General features: G+C 40.6%; 1 protein-coding gene across 1 annotated transcript in view; it reads right to left on the bottom strand.

Moving 5' to 3' along the window:
* The window catches only part of HECW1 (HECT, C2 and WW domain containing E3 ubiquitin protein ligase 1), a gene marked incomplete at both ends in the record, with an annotated part of 159,514 nt that overhangs the window by 92,263 nt on the left and 47,771 nt on the right, over positions 1–19,480 (bottom strand). The window contains 1 exon segment of the mRNA XM_079538467.1: positions 16,389–16,483. Within this exon segment, the coding sequence (XP_079394593.1) occupies positions 16,389–16,483 (95 nt within the window).

Here is a 19,480-nt window from a genome sequence, read left to right on the forward strand (position 1 = left end):
TGAGAACCACTGGTATTTTCATGAGTGTGTGCACTAAAGCAAGTAAGGAAGCATCATTAGTTCCCTTAAAATATTCTCCATTAAACATACCCTGGAAAAATTTCTTCCAGCCTAGCACAGAGCTTCCCTGTGCCCCTAGCCTCTGAAGCATAGGCAAAAGGCAACCTCCAGAGTATGCTACAGCTATCTGCAAAAGGTGCAGAGGTACTCGAGGCCAGGTCAAAGCTTCTCATGACTTGCTGAACTCAGGAAAAAAAAAATGTCCACATTTCATAGTGCTTTTCATGTTCTGAGAAGAGAGAAAATAGAAGGCAGAGAGAGATGACTGAAAGCTAAAAATAAGATAGTGTTTTCCTAGCATCACTTTTCCTTGTGAGTAGTTCCTGCAAATGCTGGAGGGAAGTTATGTGACCCTGAATGAGAAAGGAGGCGGGCTTCACACTGTCAAACAGAGTTCCTGAAAATCCCTCTCTGCTTGGCCATGGTACATGTTACGGAAAAAACCCACAACAAACAACTTGAGAAATCCTACATTACGATAGTTCATCAACTGCAACTGGGGCAAAACTCTAAGTGCATCACTAAAAATCTGTCTAAACAGAAGCTAAGAAACAAAAACTCTGACAATTAATTAAAAATATCTCCTAAAATATCTTGCCCTCCACTAGTCTATTTGGATATATGGAGGAGTAACAAGAACAAAAGTCTTGCTTCTGAAAGTAAAGTGGCTCCAGTGCACACCTCAGGTACATCTATTCAGATTCCCTCTATGATGAGGAAAACATTTTTGGGTAAGAATGCAATGAGTATGCAGGTCTGGAAGAAGCTGTAAACACGTTTGTCTGGTGTTGCAGGAGAAATCTCCTTTTAGGCAGCAGAGGGACCTGTAACAGTGCAACATGTTGGTATAGCATTCTCTACACTGCTAACACTTTGTTTGTTTGTATATGGGGCAGCCCAACTTAATTATTTTAGAAGTCCTGATGATGTAAAACACAGTATGATTTTATTACATGCTTCTACCACACCTAGATATACATAGGTAGCAGATAGAAGCAAATAGTCCTTTTTCGGCAACACAGCACTTTTATGCCTTAGTTACCATTTTTTAACATGCTTTACTCTCCAGAAGGGCAATCTGGGACCATGTAACAACATAGACAAGGAATTCAACAAAGCCAAACAAATTCTCTTTTCCCATAAGTAGAAGAAACATTTAGTTTAAGAAATTGTACTCTTCACTAACAATTACAGCACTTGGTTAGCCACAGCTTCTGCTGCAAAACAGTGGTAACATTTAATGACCGTAATCAATATTCTCACATGGGCAAGTATTTCTTACGTTTAAAACACTGTGTCATTAGAAACACCACTGCACTAGCTGTTTGTGTTTGTTGAGTTCATGTATGATGAATAATATCAATATGACCTAATGCTCAATCCAATCAAATTTCAGTTTTAAAATATACTGATTAGCATCTAGAATACTTTACACTGGCAACACACACTGTTATAGTAGTAGAGTATAACATAGATTAAATCCTCAGATAATGTAAATTTTTAGGCCTCTACACTGGATCATGCCACTGATTAGAAAGAGTTTCTCATAAAAAAAAAAGCAGTTCTAATAATTATCAAATTATTCAGAAGGGCTCGTGCTTCTCAGCAGCGCTATTCAACGTGTATGGAAGACGGGGATCTACTGAGAAAAAAGCCTAGAAGCTATAATGTGAAGCAGCAAAATATCTTCTGTTTTATGCACCAGTTCTGACAATTAAAAGCAGCAGACAAGAGCCATGCAAAGAAGAGCAGCTGGTGACCTGTGCTTGATTCAAATCACAAGTGAAAAACAGCCTCAACTCAGTCCCCAGCTATTCATCAGCAGGAGAAAAAAGAAATAGTGCTAGATGTGTCAGAGCAAAGGACACGCTGTTGCAGAGCTGGGTGAAAAGATGAGGCTGACCAGTAACTGCTTGTCCTCTCCTTGCCTCAAGCTCCTGTTCTCTGCTCTTTGCTTTTCAAGAGCACTAAATTTGACTTTAGATTTAAAATAATAAGCAAGAGTAATGGCCTGAATTCAATGGTCATAAGGAAAAGAAGCAGCTGATGCTTTGTTCTGTCTTCTTCCATCTGTTTGCATTTTTCAGTTCATCTGAGACATAAGACAGTCCAGAATTCCCCGGAGAGACACAGGAGCAGAGCACCGGTTTCCAATCTGCACTGCTTTCCTGATGTCAGTTCAGATCAGCTTTGAGCTATTATTTAAAATACACGTGTGTACACGGCACACGTGGTAAGAAGATTTCCTTGAAAAATCACTTTCTCATAACGTAGCTCTGTTGGCTTTTACTGTCATCCTCTTGATTTCACTAAATATTAGGACAATCTCCTAAGTGTGAAGTGTCTTTCCACAGTAAGTGAATATGAGGCACTGTCCCATATTCATGCTTCACATTTTACTGTCCTCTCCATAATGGGAATTGTCCATAGTAGATCTGGGCAAACATTCCCATTTTCTCCCAGTGCTGGCTGGAATTGGTTTGGTAAGAAAACTTGACTAATGAAAAGAGTGAGAAAGTACTTTTTTTCCCCTCTGTCACTCAACTTCTACTACGTCTTTGGTACACAGGGTGCACTGCAATGCAAGGGGTGAGCTGTGGGAGGAGCAAATGGAGATCTGAGCTCCATGACTGTCACTGACAGAATTATGACTATAATCCCAGACACTGCTTTGAAAATCTAGCCCTAATTAGTGGCAGTGCTTCAGCTACAACCCTCACTCTATTAACAGAATTACCCATCTCTTGAGTGCAATGTCAATGAATGCACTTATCCTGTTAGCTCATTAAGACACTGTGCTGGCACCATAGTGTTTTTCTATCAGGTGATTGCAAATCACACGCAGCCAGTTTCTCTATTAGCAGAGCCTAATTCCCTGCTGACTTCTCTGCAGTTGCCTTGTGTTCCCAAAGGATTATGACCACACACACGTACTGCCTTCCCTCTCAGTTGTGGTCAGTCCTGTTCCAGCCTTGTAATGTAATGCTTTCTCAATGCTATTCCCTAATTAAGGGGAGAATTTGCTTTTCTGGAAATACAACAATTGCCTCCTGAAAGCAGACAGCTCTTCTTGTCACAACTTGCAGGAGTGCTTACTGATTACTTCTTTTATTTCCAGGAGACAGAAGTTTTTCACTTGAAAAGCTTCTCTCCTGGAAGCCTTAAAAAAAAGTTAGCAAGCAAAAAGGTGAATATTTTTATTTTTTTCTTAATTGAAAGTGCTACAAATTCTTTCAGCAGATTCTAGATAATGAACCCTGGAAGTTAAACAAAGTTACAGGACAAAGTTGCTGTTTAGTATTATCAGTACTAATGCAAAGTCCTCTAGAAGGCCATTATCAACATGTTTATTCCAGGACAGTCAATGTCAGGTCTCCAAACTGGCATGAAGATACTGCATACTCTCTACGTGAGTGGAAAGCTGTTTTAACGTAACAAGAAGCTAGAAAAGGGATGTTATGAGCAACACTTTCAATTAAAACAAAATCGAGGACAGAGGCAACAAATCAGAACCTTTCACAGAGTCCAGGATCTTTTTCTTCCTAAATTTTATTAGATTCAGCTTTTTCATTGTTTTAACAGTTCTGCCTAAAAAATGTCAGCTATCCTTTGGCAGCAGAGGAAAAGCTTTGATTAGAGACTTTGATCTTCCTACACTCTTTGAAATTCCATTTAAATAAATTCTTAGATTTTCAGATACTTGGGCAGTTGTATGGGTATGTGAGATAGGGTTTAATTTGTGCTTTCTGTGTTGAAGGCTGGATTACATCTGAGAGACAGTAATTTTTTCATGATACAAAGCAAACTTCTGGAGATGAGCTTTCTGCAGCACATCTCCCCAAGCACTCATTTTGGCTCTGTGTGCTGTTTGACACCAGAGGGCCTTTAAGCACTAACAAGCGTCTCAGTGAGTTTACAGCAGTCTAAAGGATGTCAGTAGTTTACACCCCGCTGTGAAAAATGTACTTTTACAGAAACAAAGGGCTCTTTCCTGCTACCCTTGACTCTGGTCTAGTTACCTGGGAAGAAGGTTCCTTGAAGTTACTAAACAACTGGGTGCTCCCCACAGCTTATCCAAAAGCAAAATAAAACAACAAAAGCCAAACAGAAAACTAAGAAAATCTGGGTTTAAGATCAGATTAACATCAAGCAGCATCCTAGTGCAGAACAAGGTCATGTCTGTAAATTCAACAGGTCTGTACAGAGTATTAATGTGCTTAAGCACTCTTACAGCAAATAACTGTATACAACATCCTCTGAGGAACAGCAAGTCTCTGTAACACTAAATAATTGGGAGCTTCCTTACTGACAAGCAAAACAAGACCTGTAAGCACTGTTTGGTTCCTGTAATTCTGCATAAAATTTGCTCCTTTAACTTCTCAAGAAAGTCTTCTATTTGTACTGAGAGCTAAGAAAATAACATCTTTTCTTTTTGAACTAAGGAACAAGGAGGGTGATGAAGATGTAGGCATATATGGCGGAAATACCCTGAAATGAAATGCATCCATAATGTCTTTGCCATGTGGAAAACTACTTTAGAGTGCAGTCTGTGCTTCAAGGCAAGCTTTAGAATCTGTTTAGCTCTTCTAGTGTAGTTTGGCTAGGACAAGAACATAGAATAGCAATGCTCACACATGTGGGACACACCTAGATCATTCAGCCGAGCTTTATTTGAAAGGCTCTATACATTAGCCTTGCTGTCAAGGAGTCTGGACAGGGGAATCTGGTCAATCATCCTTCAAGCCACAAAAAAACAGCAATGCATTGGACAATGCCCATTCTTCTGAACGAATGCTCCAAATAGCAATTCACTGTGAATACCATTATTTTCATAAGTGAATTACAGATTTTTACTTTCAGCCTTGGATACTTTATGCAAAATAGAAGCGACTGCAGAGTTTAATAAAAAGAAAAGTATCTTTGCTACTTCAAATGTCCTTCAATCTTGCTGAATTACTAATAAAACATTTGCACATTTTTCAGTCATGATGGCACAGAAAGAATAAAGCTTAAAAGAAAAAAAATCTTCTTTTACCGTATCTAAAGTTTCTTACTTAACATAGCCTCATTCAAGCTAAGTGTTTCTCCTATTGGGGAGATGTACCTTTTGGGAATACATCTGACCCAGTGGAAAGTGCCTGTACTGTTTCAGGAAACTCATAGTCTTCTCTTTTCTCATCGCTTTCCTTTTTGTATTTGGTTACTGCAGCTGAGCAGCCACTGTTTCGTTTTTCTTAGTTTGCTGCTTTGTATAGCAGCAAGCTTTAAAAAGTCAACAGCTCTCTGCAGTGAAGTGTGCTTGTGGGAATCGTGATTGTAATCAAACTCTCACAGATGATCTGACGTTGGAAGGCATTTCCTGAAGTCAACTGGTCCAACCCTTCAGTTAAAATGAGGACCACTCTAGAGAAGGTTAATCAGGGCACTGTATTTTCGGTCTGATCCTACAAGTTCTTTAGGCAACCTGTCCTAATGGATGACTACTCTCACAAGGAAGAAGAAGTATTCCTGAAGTCTAATCAGAATTTCCCATGCTGCAATTTGTGCATATTGCCTGCTGTGTTTTCACCATGTCCATGTCCTGCTTCCCTACAGCTTCCCGTTGTAGTTAAAGGCACCACTAATATCCCACCTAAAACTTCTTAAGAGTGCACAAATCCAGCTCTATCTCTGTTACTCTTCATACATAATGGCAATGACTAATCTGAAAGATAAAGAAAATAGGAGCCAAACTCATCCCAAACAAAAGCTATGGTGGGATGTTATGGCAAAGACATTTGGAGGAAGCAATGTTTGCAAATTCCAACCTCTGATAACAGCTGAGTTAAATACAGCAATTTGGGTACCGCAGCTTCATGAAGGATTTGCTGCATACTGGATGCAAAAGACTTTTGAATGTAAAATGATTAAATATGACAGAAGGGGAAAAGGGATGTCAGCTAAATGCAGAAGTGCTGTCACTGCAAAGAAATCATTAGCTACTGTATGTATAATGATATAATTATTGTAGATGTTAATAAGTAAATCACATCTTAACAGCAAGAGAGGTATTTTTTTGGTGCATGTGTCAGTTTTGATGAAGATCAGTGCAGAATTTGTCTCAAACACTTCAGTCAATCTTGGGAAGTTACTCCTGCAGACCAAAGCAATGCAGAGGTTAGTACTTGTCTTGATTTCTGCTTGCAGAGAGTTAATTTTCTTCACAGTAGCTGGTATGGTGCTGTGTGATTTAGGATGGAAATAACTGGCTCTCTTACACAGAGCCAAGGAGGTTTCAGCTTCTCATGCTGCCCTGTCAGCAAGGGTGTACAAGGAGCTGGGAGGGGACAGAACTAGGCCAAAGGGAAATTCCATACATAAGGCATCATGCTGACCTATAAAACTGGGGGAAGGTGGCTGAGGGGGCTGCCACTGCCTGGAGATGGCTGGGTAGTGGTGGGTGGTGCGTGGTGAGCACTGTATATCACTTGCTTTCTTCTTTTCTTCTTTTCTTCTCTTTTCTTCTTTCTTCTTTTTTTCTTCTTTTCTTCTTTTTTCTTTTCTCCTTTTTTTTTCCTTATTAAATCCTTCTTACCTCAACCCACAGATTATCATTCCCAGTTTGACTATGTGTGTCTGTGTGCAAGCAGCTGCCTGGTGCTGAGCTGCCCATCAGGTTAAACCATAGCACCACAGTGAAAAGGTGAGACTCTATAAAGAACTAGTGGCACCGCCAGACAAATCCAGTACTAGCCTTATGTATCCCTGCAAAGCACTGAACAATAGGAAATTCAAAATTGAGGAAAGCAATTTTATTTTCCTTGCAAGGCCCAATTAAAGAGCAAAATTTGTTGCTGCATGGAGACAAAAAGGCCAAGAATTCAACAAGACTGAAAACAAAGGGTCATGGATGGCTATCAGGAACAGCCATAATTACTATACTATGTGGCAACAAAGATTTAAACAGGATGCTAAACTGTGGCCTAAGAAACTGCTCACTAGGTCTGTCTGCATTACTGAACTACTGTGTGGAACTTTCTTTTGGTGCAGATTTGACTTGCATCTTTACACACCAAATGTGTGACTTTGTGATACACACCAAAGTGCAGCTGATATGCCCAAGATTATTTCCCTGCTGCAACGACTTCCACTCATCAAAAACCCATTTGGAACATGAAGTTTTCCAACAGCTAGTCCCCATGCCTATCCAGTGCACACCCAGAATGGGCAACTGTTGAACACATCATGGCCAGTAAAGTTAAGATGTGGACAGGTGGTCCTGTAATGGTGTACAGCAAACCAAAACACAGCTCTTTCTGTTCTATAACTCATCAATGAGTATTGCAGACATACCAAAATTGGCCTAGAGGATCTGGTGCCCATGTACTGCAGGATTCCTGTAACTTCCATGGCCCTGGGTGTTGGATGTTGGAGAATACTCAACCCTGTAGCACTCCTGTTCCTTCTTTCCCTCATTTTAAACTCTAAAAGATCAAAGCATACCAATGTCAACAGTCTTATACTGTGTTTATAAGGCATGGATGTCACGGACTGAGAAAAACACTACGACTGCAAACCAGCACAGATGTGATTACACCAGTGCAGTGTGCTGAATAGTCACTGACCTTTTCATAATTTACTAAACTACAGAAGGAAGTAATACAGTGCAGACATTCACTATGGCTATTATGTGACCATAAGAAGAGATCCTGGAAAGTAAGTGGCTAGGAGGCACCAGACTGTATTGAACCCATTAACTAAGAAATGGCTTGTGTAATGACCTTCTAGGTCTGCTGAAATAAAATCACTCCAGTCCCCCAACTGTCAAGCTTTTAATTCTTTTCATTACAGCTCTGTGCTGTACTGTAAGTCTGCTAATTAAACCACTCTATTTCCACGTGTAGAAGTTTGTACAGGATCAGATGCTCAGTAAGGTTTAAGCTCACCCAAGTGGCTTTTTTTTTTTTTAAAAACAACGTGTGCAAGGAAACAAGGGCAACAGGGAGAGGCAAGAAGCTCAAAATGTGTGCAGCTGATCTTCAGAGTGAGGAGTGTGCCATGGCCAGTGATACATAGGGATGGCTCACAAGCTCCACAATTAGTGCTGCTTAATTAGAGTCCACAAGAAGGAAAGAAGTTGACAATGTTTTAATGGCAGATAAGCAAGTGGTGTCTTTAACCCTGCCTTCTGTTCTGCTCCTGCTCTCCTCCGATTGCACAATGTCACATTCAGAGTAGCACAGTAGGAAAAAGCTCAATAAATGAAATGATCATTTTGCTTAATAATTTAACAGATACTAGCTCTCTTAAGCAAGCTCTTCCCTGTTTAAATCCATGGCAGTGCACGAAGTGCCAAATAAAACACATTTTAAAATTACCAGGTGCTCAAGTATGCTAGCAGTGGTAAAAGAAGACTAAAGGATGAGCACAAGGTACTCTGCAACTTCCACTTCTGATCACTCCTGTTATACTTCAGTGCACTGCACAGGGCAGGCACCTGAACTGCCTTGTCTGTACTGGCACACAGTGTTTGATACTCTGGAGAATCCTCGGAGATACTCATGCTTAATGCAAATGATTTACTGCAGAAAAGGCACCATGGGGTATCTTGGGCCCCATTCCTTTTGTCTTTCAAATCACTTCTGATTTTTGGCACCAAATCTAAGCTTATATTTGGTGCTTGAGTTTGAATTTTCAACCCTTCACTGGTGGTGATCCAATATGCTATGCCTCATCTTTCATATGAAGAGATAGGAAATTAGAAAGAATACATTTTAAATATACAAATGTGCAGAGATATTCCTCCTGCTTCAGAACAATAAAAGAGAACAAACTTTCACGTTGCGATTTACAGTTGCTGCTCAGGAAATCAGTGCTGATGCTCACAAATAATATCATTGTTTGTTCCTCCTCTGCTCAGTTTGTTCTTGTTAGGCAATAAAATCTGAGCACATACCTCTCTCACAAGTGGTGTCAGTCTTTGATAACATAAATTGGTGGTAATAGCAGTTTGAACCACACTGAGCTGAAGAAGTAGATGTCAAGATAAGAGGAAAAAAGCCACAAGGCACACAGAACTGCGTTGCTTATCACTTGTTTAGTTATGGACATATCTGAAACGTGTCCTAATACAAACACAGTTTGAAGTGACTCTACTTACTTATTCTGTCCTGTTTCAAAAGACTGCTGATTTGGAAGAAAAAACTTTTCCTATAAAAGCAATGGAATTTCAGCATTTGCTCCACACCTTTACTGAACCAGGACCATAATAGCCAGTATTATTGAAAACTACTCAGAAGAGGCCTCAGTGCAAATGAGTTTTCTTAATATCTAACAAAAACCTCTTGACAACCATTCCAATTTAAACTGCGAGTAGAGGAAATAAAAGGAAGAGAAAGGTTATTATTTATAATGCAGTGACTATAGTTACACTGCAGTTAGAGAACAATTACACCTTGGTTACGCTTTCTGACTCCACTAATTCATAGAAATGCTATGCTCACTCCACATCAGGGTAATTGCAGCATAAATACAATGGTCTTTATGTAGCCAGATCCTGAAAAAGTGGCTGTGTTACTGAGGTGGCAATAAGAAATAATTTGGATATGTCATTAACCTTCAAATCCTTTGAATCAGTGCTAATTAGGATATAGAAAATCATAACCAAAAATGTAATTACACTGAACTACGGGCTCAACTGTGCAACTATTAGAAGGCTGCTCGCGTGATTAAGTATGCTAGAACATAGCAGAATATTGCCAAATCAGGCTGTAAAACACTACCATGGTTTTATAATGAAACAAAACAGAAGGGAAAAAATGAATTCATGACATATTTCAACGGTAACAAATGTGTTCAGGGTTGTTCTCACACTAAAAATAATTCTATTTGTATCTGTATAAAAAATTAAAAATAATCTATTTATTCTATAAAAATTAAAAATAATCTATTTGTATTTGTTAGAGTTCAAATTCTGCATGGAAAATCTGTTCTCCAAACACCTGTTAATGAGCCATTGCCTCATGTAACAGCCAGCATATCTGTTTGGTGCTCTGTGCCCCAGTGCCCAATCCTAGAGTACAGCTTTAGGTAGGTACTACAATATGAAGTCTTGACAACAATAGACTACTAATGAAAATCTTTCTGGACTGTTCCTAATTGTCTCCTTGCTCTCTTTTTTACCATCAGCTCTCTGCTACTGCTACCTCTCATGTGCCATTACAGCTACTTCCAGGCACCATGAAATTATTTGATATACAAGCGACCAAGTTGCTCCCTGCATATTTATGGAAAACCAATGACACACAGAGCTTCCTGTTAAGTTGCTTAAGTGATTTTGCTGTAAATTTAATTGTTCCTTTAAATCCAAAGACTTACGTTCTCATGCTATATTACATATTTAATGTTAGCCCACAGCTGTGGCAAAGTATGAGTACATAAGGTGGGAGGAATATGCACAGCATTGCCAGTACTCTGAATAAAAAAACATCAGAAGAAAACAAAAACATCAGCAGATATTTCCAATAGATCAGAAGCATACACAGGTAACCTTCCCACAGTTTACGGATCAGCTGCTTTTTTCAGCATTACTCACCTTGGATCAATATAATGTACTCTCTTACCGTAGTTGCTTCTTAGCATACATATTCTGTTAGATCCTCTTTTACAATGGAAAGAGACTACCTTGGCAGAGAGCCCTTTGTTTTTCACTTCTGTAATCTACTCTGCCTTGCAAATGAGCAAGTATTGCCAGTTCCAATCATTTCCCCTGTTGCTTTGCCTTTAATTTTCCAGTTCTGCTTGACTCCATCTCCTTTACAGGAAATCAAGGTGTTGTATTCAGGGATAGACTGAATAAAGTGCTACACCTCACCTTGCATTCAAAGGCAGCTGCAACTGGGAGTACCTCTGCCTACTTCATAACTCAAGGTAATGGAAGAGGACTTTTTGATCATTTCTAACAAGTACTGAGTCACCTAAGCAGACCCAAAACTTCCAGAAATGATGCTCCTGGTCCCAGAAATGATAAGCCTTTCAAGGTGCACCACTCACACTTGTTAAAGACGTACCTAGCTTGCATTCTTTGCTGATTAGTTGCAAAGAATTATGATTTTCAAACACAAGATCAGCAGCCTGATTTTGTGTTTTCCATAATCTTTTGTTCTGGTTATAAACTGTAACTGCTGAGCAGTGCAGTAGCTGCTACAAGTTGCTGATACCTCTTCTGTTTCTTAAAGTATAATTATTTTTAAACTCTCAAAATCAAACTGTAGGCCTTATTAGAGGTAATGATGCTTCAGAAACACAGATGATTTTAAAATTCACCTGTCACAGAATAAGGAACGAAGTGAAAATGAACACACAGCTGGGATTTTAAATCCAGTCTCCAGAAAGAAGAGAGAGGTGGCTGCTCATACATGCAAACTATTATAAAATCTCAGCTTGCAACACATCCATGAAAACAAGGCAGAACACTTCATTATCAATCACTTCTTGGCAGCCCATGCTCTAACATGGCAGCACATAATGCAAACATTTACAGCAGGAAGTCCTCGGGAATGATCAGCCACCAACAAATGGCAGCAGCTTATCAAGCAGTGATTCCTGCTGTGGGAAACCCAGCTGAGGCAGCGTTTCCACATAAATACAACACAGAGAAGGTCTCTCCCAATTATTAGCTGCAATTTACAAAGCTTTCCCTATGATGCTAAGTGCATTTGACGAGAGCCATCATGATCTATGAGACAAAAACGGTGGCATGAAAGCTCCAGAGATTTGATCAACTGTGATTATTTGCGTCTAATACAGCTAGTGAGCATTTCCAATTTCACAAAGACATTTGTCCTGAGGCTAAAACATCAATTCTGCACTTACTGTCTTTTAATTGTGATGTCTCCTATTTATCTTTTTAGGTGATAGACTCTTAGGGGAAAAGATTGTTCTTTTCATTCAACGCACCGTTCTTGTGCCTGCTTTATTTTACACCAGAAGAGCTGTGCTCGGGTTAAATCATTTCCATAGCCTCAGATTCCCCCCTAGCAAGATGAATCTTTCCTATTGCTAGAATTAATTGCTGTAATTTGTATTATTTTTCTACAACAATATCTGATGTAAAGATGAATTAAAGGAGACATTGTAAGTAACAGAAGAGAAGTAAACACAGGAATGTTCCAGATGCCAGAACAATGTTCTTTTCTACTAAGGAAGCTGTTTTGCTCACCTATACCATAGTAATGCTTACGCTTTACAAGTACAAACTACCATGTACAAACCTGCTTTATGGATGTCACCCATCCAGGTTGTTCCTTTCTGCCATGATTACAGGTGCTCCATTTACTGCTATCACCCCCAGGCCTTTGTATTGTCCTAAATTCACATTTAGCTTTCACCATGTCAGAATTGGTCAAAGCATACAGCTCTTGGTTCCCAGATATTCAAGCTTGATGATTCATAAGTGATAAAATGTGACAGGACTTTTCACTGACAAATGAACTGCAGGGCATCCTAATCAGCAGGCGAGCAGCTCTAATAACTGGGATAGAGTGTAAGGAGATAAATTCAAATGGAGCAGAACATCCATAATATAAGAAAGGTGAGACGCTACTCAGCCTAAAGCACTGTCTCACTATACAAAGATATCCAGCTAACAGCAACTTTTTTTTTCCCCCCTTTGGAAGCAAGTTTCCTTTTAACTGCCTGTTAAATATTGTCTCAGTATCATACGAACAAGAATGGCAACCACTTCTAGCCCCTGGCCTGACTGTTTCCAACTTCTTTTGTCTTTTCAGTTGCAACAAAGCACTGACAGACAACGTGGGATTTTCTGATGTGGCAATGCTTTTAAATCACGGTGTTAGGATCCTGCTGGTTGTTCTGCCTGCAAGGCTCACTGGCAGGACTGGATGCACACCGAGTGGCCACCCTGCCAGCTACTGCCCAAATCAAGGTAGGTGCCTTGCACCTGCAGCCTCAAGCAGAACCCGCCTGGGTGGCTGCACTGCAGGTGGGTCTGTGGTCTCAGGGAAAGTGCTGTTCCCAGAAGGTCACCTGTTCCTACATGCTGCCTCCCTCAGGACACCTGTTTCTGATCTTTTTCCCAAGCTGTGCCAAATGAGGTTTGTTTCTGTCAAGCATACAAAGCCTTGTTCCCTCTGCCCCTCTAGTGAAAGCTGAGCTTCAGGGTGAATTTGTGACGCCATTTCTACGTTGGTAAAACTTCCCTCCTTCTAGGTAACGAGCTTTAAAAAAAACATCAGTGCCTACACCCACAAAAAGATCTCTGCTGAGATTCTCTCCCTGCTAAGCTATTATTTCTGACAAAACACTAAAGTCCCACAATCACCACTAAAACTCATGCTGATTGCAGAGGGCAAATTTCCAGGTGCAGCCCAGAGGATGCCCTCTTTGAGCTGAAAATACGTGTAAGAACCTGTTCCAGGATCTGAAGAGTCCCTGCTCTGCAGCCAGGCCTCGCCAGCTTGAGGAGCAGAGCTTCAGCTGGTGCTGTGAGAAATGCCGTGCGTGGGACCCCGGGGCAGTGCTCAGAACCACTGGAGCAGTGAAAGCAACTGAGGGATGCGATGCATCCAGTTTGATCACGGAGAGCCCAGGATGTCAGATCTCACTGATCACACCGAGGAACAGGAGAAACAAGCAATCTATCACTCACTGCTCAGCCGTGCTTAGCTTATCAATTCAAGAAACAGAAGAGAATTGGCTGCCCTTCAGTATACTTTCTTGCAGAGTGACTGCAAAAGGATGGGGAGGGGCTCAGTGACAGGGATAAGGGAAGCTGTGCTCTCTAGTGCATGGTGAATGAGCATAGCAAAGTACAAACCAGAAGAGCTGCTACTTCTTTAGGAAAAGAACTTTCTGATAATTTCCCCAAGCTGTTATTTGGAAAAAATATGTTTTAAAACAGATAGAGCAGGTTATTTTGTGATTTCTTTAACCTCTGCTATTTGCGAAATCGTAGTCAAAGGTGAGTGCCTATATGTAGTTACATTTCTATGTATAATGACCAGTGTTTCAGTCCCAGGGTCAGCCTGTGCAGAGACACATCAAAGCCCAGAAAAAGGATGGGGCTGAGCAAATCCCTTCTTCTCTTCATCTATTCAGTTAGGATAAAAGCATTTTCCAATGGTGCAGAATGCTGTCAAACTTCCAAATACTTTAGTAATGAGGGCTGCACATGCACTGTAGAGAGCCAGATGAGGAAAGTCGTCTGATGGTGTCAGCTGGGACCAGAGTCTGAAGGGTGATACTTAGCTGAAAGCCTTCACACATGCAAGAATCAGCCCATTATTTTCTCTACGGTCATACAGTCACATCTGTGGCTTGAATTTTTCATAGAGCAGGGTCACCCAGGTTAATATTGCATAATCTCGGTTGCTGTTCCTTTCTTCTTTTTGTTTTCACTGCTTCGTATTTGCCTTACAATGCACCAAATATTTATGTCATACAGCAAACAATGAAGAGAAAATAACAGAGAAAGCAACGATGCATCTGCAACATTGCTGGCCTCTTTGATCTGACAAAGACAGAATAGCCTGCAACCCAGAAGGGCAGGAAAAATCAGAGGAAGATGTGAAGAGAATGCTACTCCCAAGGACAATGGTTTGACCTTCACATAGAACACTTTGTAACACAAACCCTCTTCAGCTGAAAGTGAGTGATGTTTCATTTTATTGCATATTCATGACCAAAGACCTCAACTGAAGAAGTTGGGGAGATTACATGTCTGCTTAGCACGAAGTGCAGATCATCTGACATTCTTCTATTAACTTAAACAAACTGCCAATAGTTAATAAAGAAACACTAACTCTTCCACACTAAACCTAACAAATTTACTTACATGGTTCAAACTCACGTCCAAGAAACAGATGTGAATAATGAAAAATAAATATCCTAATCTCTCAGCCTACTGGTATTTACTGCCTTGTTTGGTTGGCTGGGTTTCAGAGAAGACTGGGACTGAATCAGTCACGTAGATGGTCACCCATAAAATGATGGCAATCAGAAAATAAATGGCAAGACCTGAGTTAATAAAACACTGCGTGCCACAAGCTAAATTACTTTTCACATCCCACAGAAAAGATGATGTCCAAGGGCATGTCATGTTGTTCCTCTGTAGACAGCTGAAAGGAATTCTCCAGGATCCAGAAATGGTGAATGGACTCATTCTGAGCATGTGAGAAATGAGTACCAATACACGAATGCCTTTCATTAGTACTGGACACATCAACCCCTACCCAGCATCTGGTTTCCAGCTGTTGTTTGCATCAGAAGAAAGTAAACAACAAAAAGTCTCTACCTGCATCAAGGGAGAAAAAATGTAATCCTTCCCGACCCAGATGCAATCAGACAGTCAACTTATAGCAAGTAAGACTTTTTGGTATTTCTAGGGTTATCAACTTGGGACCATTTCAAAAAAAACACAACCCAACACCAAATAAATCCATACCAACCAACCAACAACAGAACCCCCCCCCCCCTGAACTTTTAAAAGTTAAGCTTCAGGAATGTTCACGGAAACTATGTGTAAGATTGACCTTTCCTTAGCTCAGCTTCCAGAGTAAACAACATCAAGACCCATCCTTCTCTAATGCTAGTTGGACTAAAATTCCTTAGCTCAGTCAGGTCTCTGCAAAGATGAGTCTGGCAGGCAGTGAAAGTCTGTCAACAAGGCCAGATAATCTCTGGTGGTCAGCAAGTCTCTCTTCTGAAAAATGCTCACTCTCAAGGCCACCGAATTTTCAAACACAAGACAAGGTATGTAGCTTCTTAGAGCCAAGTGAGCTACAGAGCTTTGCTAAGCTCCAGCAAATCAAAATTGCTCACAGTGAAGCCTCGGCCTGTCAAAAATGATCTCCAGCACTTCAGTAGATCAGGGTCTGAATGCTCACTTCTTGTCACTGATGCTGGCTCAGAGGAAGTGCCGTGAAAACGTTCATGCCATGGTTTTGTAAAATGCACCTAAGAAAATTGCACTTTTTTTTCTCAGCATTTATTGTTCTTACAGTCCAAGAATTTATAATCCATTGGAGGTTTTAATCAAGTCTCACAGCACTCAGCAGACAGAAGACAACAAAAAGCTAGGATATGGGACTGACCCCAGATCACAGAGGTTATCTGTGACAGTTTGAGAGCAGAGTCTCTGTTCTTTTGGCTTATAAATACACATTTAAACTGAAAGAATACTCATTCCTCTGTTTCACGGTGCACTTAAGAAGCAAATACTCTCTTTTATTTTCATACATTACTACATAAAATTGGCAAGGAAAGCAAAGCACAGAATAGTGCTAATAGGGAAGATAAAGAGAAACAAATAAAAGGCTAGCATAACTTACGGGAGCTGCGTTGTTTTTCACCGTGACGCTTGGAGTTGTGGCTCGTAGTGCCCCACTCACACCGTGATAGTATTTGAAGCATATCTTTGTTTCAGCTGAAAAAGATAATTATTTTGGGTCAGAAAAATTGCAGAAGTTGTACAATTGGTTGCAGCAGATAGGCAGGTTCGCTCAAAAGGCTGGCAAGTGGCTGAACTGTGAGTGGTTCATCTCTGACTGGTAGGCACAACAGCATCCCTCCTGACTCTGATCTGCTTTACCAGAGTGACATTTACAGTTCTATTCCTATCACCTGAAACAGTTTAAATCTCTACATAACCACCTGTTAAGACAGGCAGACTTCAGACTGCATGATCAGAAACCTTTAGCTATGGTAGGAAGAAAAAAAGTAGGGATAAAGAAATCCTGGCTGTTCAGATATACCAAACACGAGCACAGGAAGTGAGAAACCTCGTAAGACAACACGACTGCATAATTGATCACTGACAGGTTTCACCGAGTCTATTTGTTTTGGTCTTGGTTAGAGCAAGGACATATATCTACACAGATTATCTGCTCTGATAGTTACTACAGAAAAACATTTTTCATAAACAGTGTAGCCTCACAAGACCTCACCTTAATTGTATTTCCACTGATCTAGAAATATGTGGATTAGGTGAGAAACACAAACAAGACCATGATCTTGGACTTATGGCATTGCTTTTGCCAAATAGTCAGACAAATACATCAAGTAAAATCCTTTTCAGTAACTGTATCAAGGCACAGAAGAAGTGAAATCACCTTGTTGTTCAGGAAGGGTATTTTCAGCCAGGTTCTCTGTTAGACCCTAACTATCAATAAATATCACTTTCTAGGATTCTCCTAATCCAAGCCCCTAACTCCTCTGGACTGAGTGACCTGCCAAAGCAATCCTGGCTTCCTATCTGCCTAAAGACTTGAATTTTCCTTCAGAGCAAACTAGGATGTGAACTGGGTTTCTATGAACCCACACACAATGAGAACACAGCAGGTATGTAACAGATACAAATGTGGCATCTGAAAGATGCCTGTTTAAAGAACACAGCATTAACATCTTGCAGTTTGAACGGGGGGAAATGGAAACCTTCAGCAGCTACACAATGCATAGAATCACAGAGTAGCTTGGGTTGGAAGAGCCCTTAAGGACCATCCAGTTCCAACCTCTCTGCTATGGGCAGAGCAATGAGATTGCTCAGTTGCCAGCAACTAGATCAGCTTGCGCAGGATCCCCTCCAACTTGGCCTTGAATGCCTCCAGCAATGGAGCACCCGCAGCTTTTCTGGGCAACCTGTTCCTGTGCCTCACTACCCTCTGAACAAAAAAATTGCCACTAAATCTAATCTCAGTCTTCCCTCTACTGTGTTATTACTATCTGCCCATATGGAAAGTCTGTCTCTCATGATTTTAAGCTCCAAGTACTGGAAGGCCACAATGAAGTCTTCCAAGAGCCTTCCCTTCTCCAAGCTGGATAAGCTGAGTTCCCTTGGCCTTTATTTGTAGAAGAGGTGCTCCAGCCCTCTGATCATCTTTGTGGCCACCCTTATGCATCTGAAGGTGCTTTTCATTATCAGGTTCTCCTGGACACAACTGTCCATGGAATGCCAACAAAGCTCACTGTAATTATGTTCTCTACATAAGAAAATGATAAAGGAATGCCAGTGTTTTAATAGACAAGTCACATTGGTGTGAGAAACGATTATGCAAGGTGAACAGCGGGGGCCCTGACCACAGATTACATTGCTGTGACTGTTTCAGGTAGATCCAAAAAATAACTGAACACAGGAAGTTCCATATGAACATGAGGAAAAAATTATTTACTGTGAGAGTGACAAAGCACTGGAACTGCCCAGAGAAACTGTGAAGTCTCCTTCTCTGGAGACAGTCAAAACCTATGTGAACATTTTCCTGTGCAACCTACTGTAGGGAACCCACTTTAGAAGGCGAGTTGTATTACATGATTTCCAGAGGTCCCTTCCAACCTCTGTGACTCAACCAGAGAGCCACTACAGTGCATATGCCACCGAATTTTCCAAACCCACAGCCCAGGACAACCAGACAGACATTTCTGCTCCCCCACTGAATTCATACATGCATCTGCCACTACAGACAGATGCCTGTTCAGCCTGTTTATTTTGCAGCACTTCACGAAAAAAGCAGAACAGGATGCAGAACTCCACAGCCCCTCCACACAAGGATCCAAGGCCCATCCTGGGGTTTGACCATGACTTGAAGGAAGTTCTGCAAATTCTAGAGAACCACTTCAGGTGACCATGTGCACAGCTGCACCCAGGGGAGCAGTAGCTTTAACCGGACATTTTTTGCAGCTCTGATGGATAAAGACCTCCTGGTATCATCCGTGACCCCCGGTTAAAGAAACAGAAGTGCAGCTGATAGCAGAGCTGAGCCAAGTGATACGTTGGTGGCACCTAGGAGCAGCAGTTGTTTCCTTTTGCAGCAAAAAAGCTAGATGAGGTGGTGGAATTGAAAAACTGCAAGTCCTGATTGAATTCTCATGTTGCAATTTTCTTTACGGAACTTTGAACAGCTCTGCAGCTAAACCCTTTATTCACTGAGCAGACAGAAAAAGTTGATGATAACACAATAGCTAAAATACACAATTCTCACCAATTATTCAAATCTTAATTTTCGTCTCCCCTGGAGATTTTTAGCTACAGCCTGTGTGGAACAATGGGAACTAAAATACAGATAAACTTTTTTTTTTTTTTTTTAGTTAACTCATGCAGTTAATAAAATATAACTTCCGGTAGTAGACTTTATGAAAATGTTCAGACCTCACAGCAAGAAACTTCACTGAAGGTTGACAAGTAGGAAACCAGTTACCATGTACACGGGGACACTAGGGTTTAAAATTACCTATATAATTAAATGAAAAGTACTACAGTGTGAGAGCAGAAGGACTGAATTTATTTTTCTGTAGGCATTCTGGATTTTGATATTACTTTCAAGGACAAAGGTTTACTAAGATAACTGAATATGCATTTAGAAAGAACCTCTGTGTGTATTGAAGGTTCCTTTCTTCTGAGTTTCACACAATTATAATTGATAATTTAATT

Source organism: Tetrao urogallus (genome assembly GCF_951394365.1).
Source record: "Tetrao urogallus genome assembly, chromosome: 7".
NCBI lineage: Eukaryota > Metazoa > Chordata > Aves > Galliformes > Phasianidae > Tetrao > Tetrao urogallus.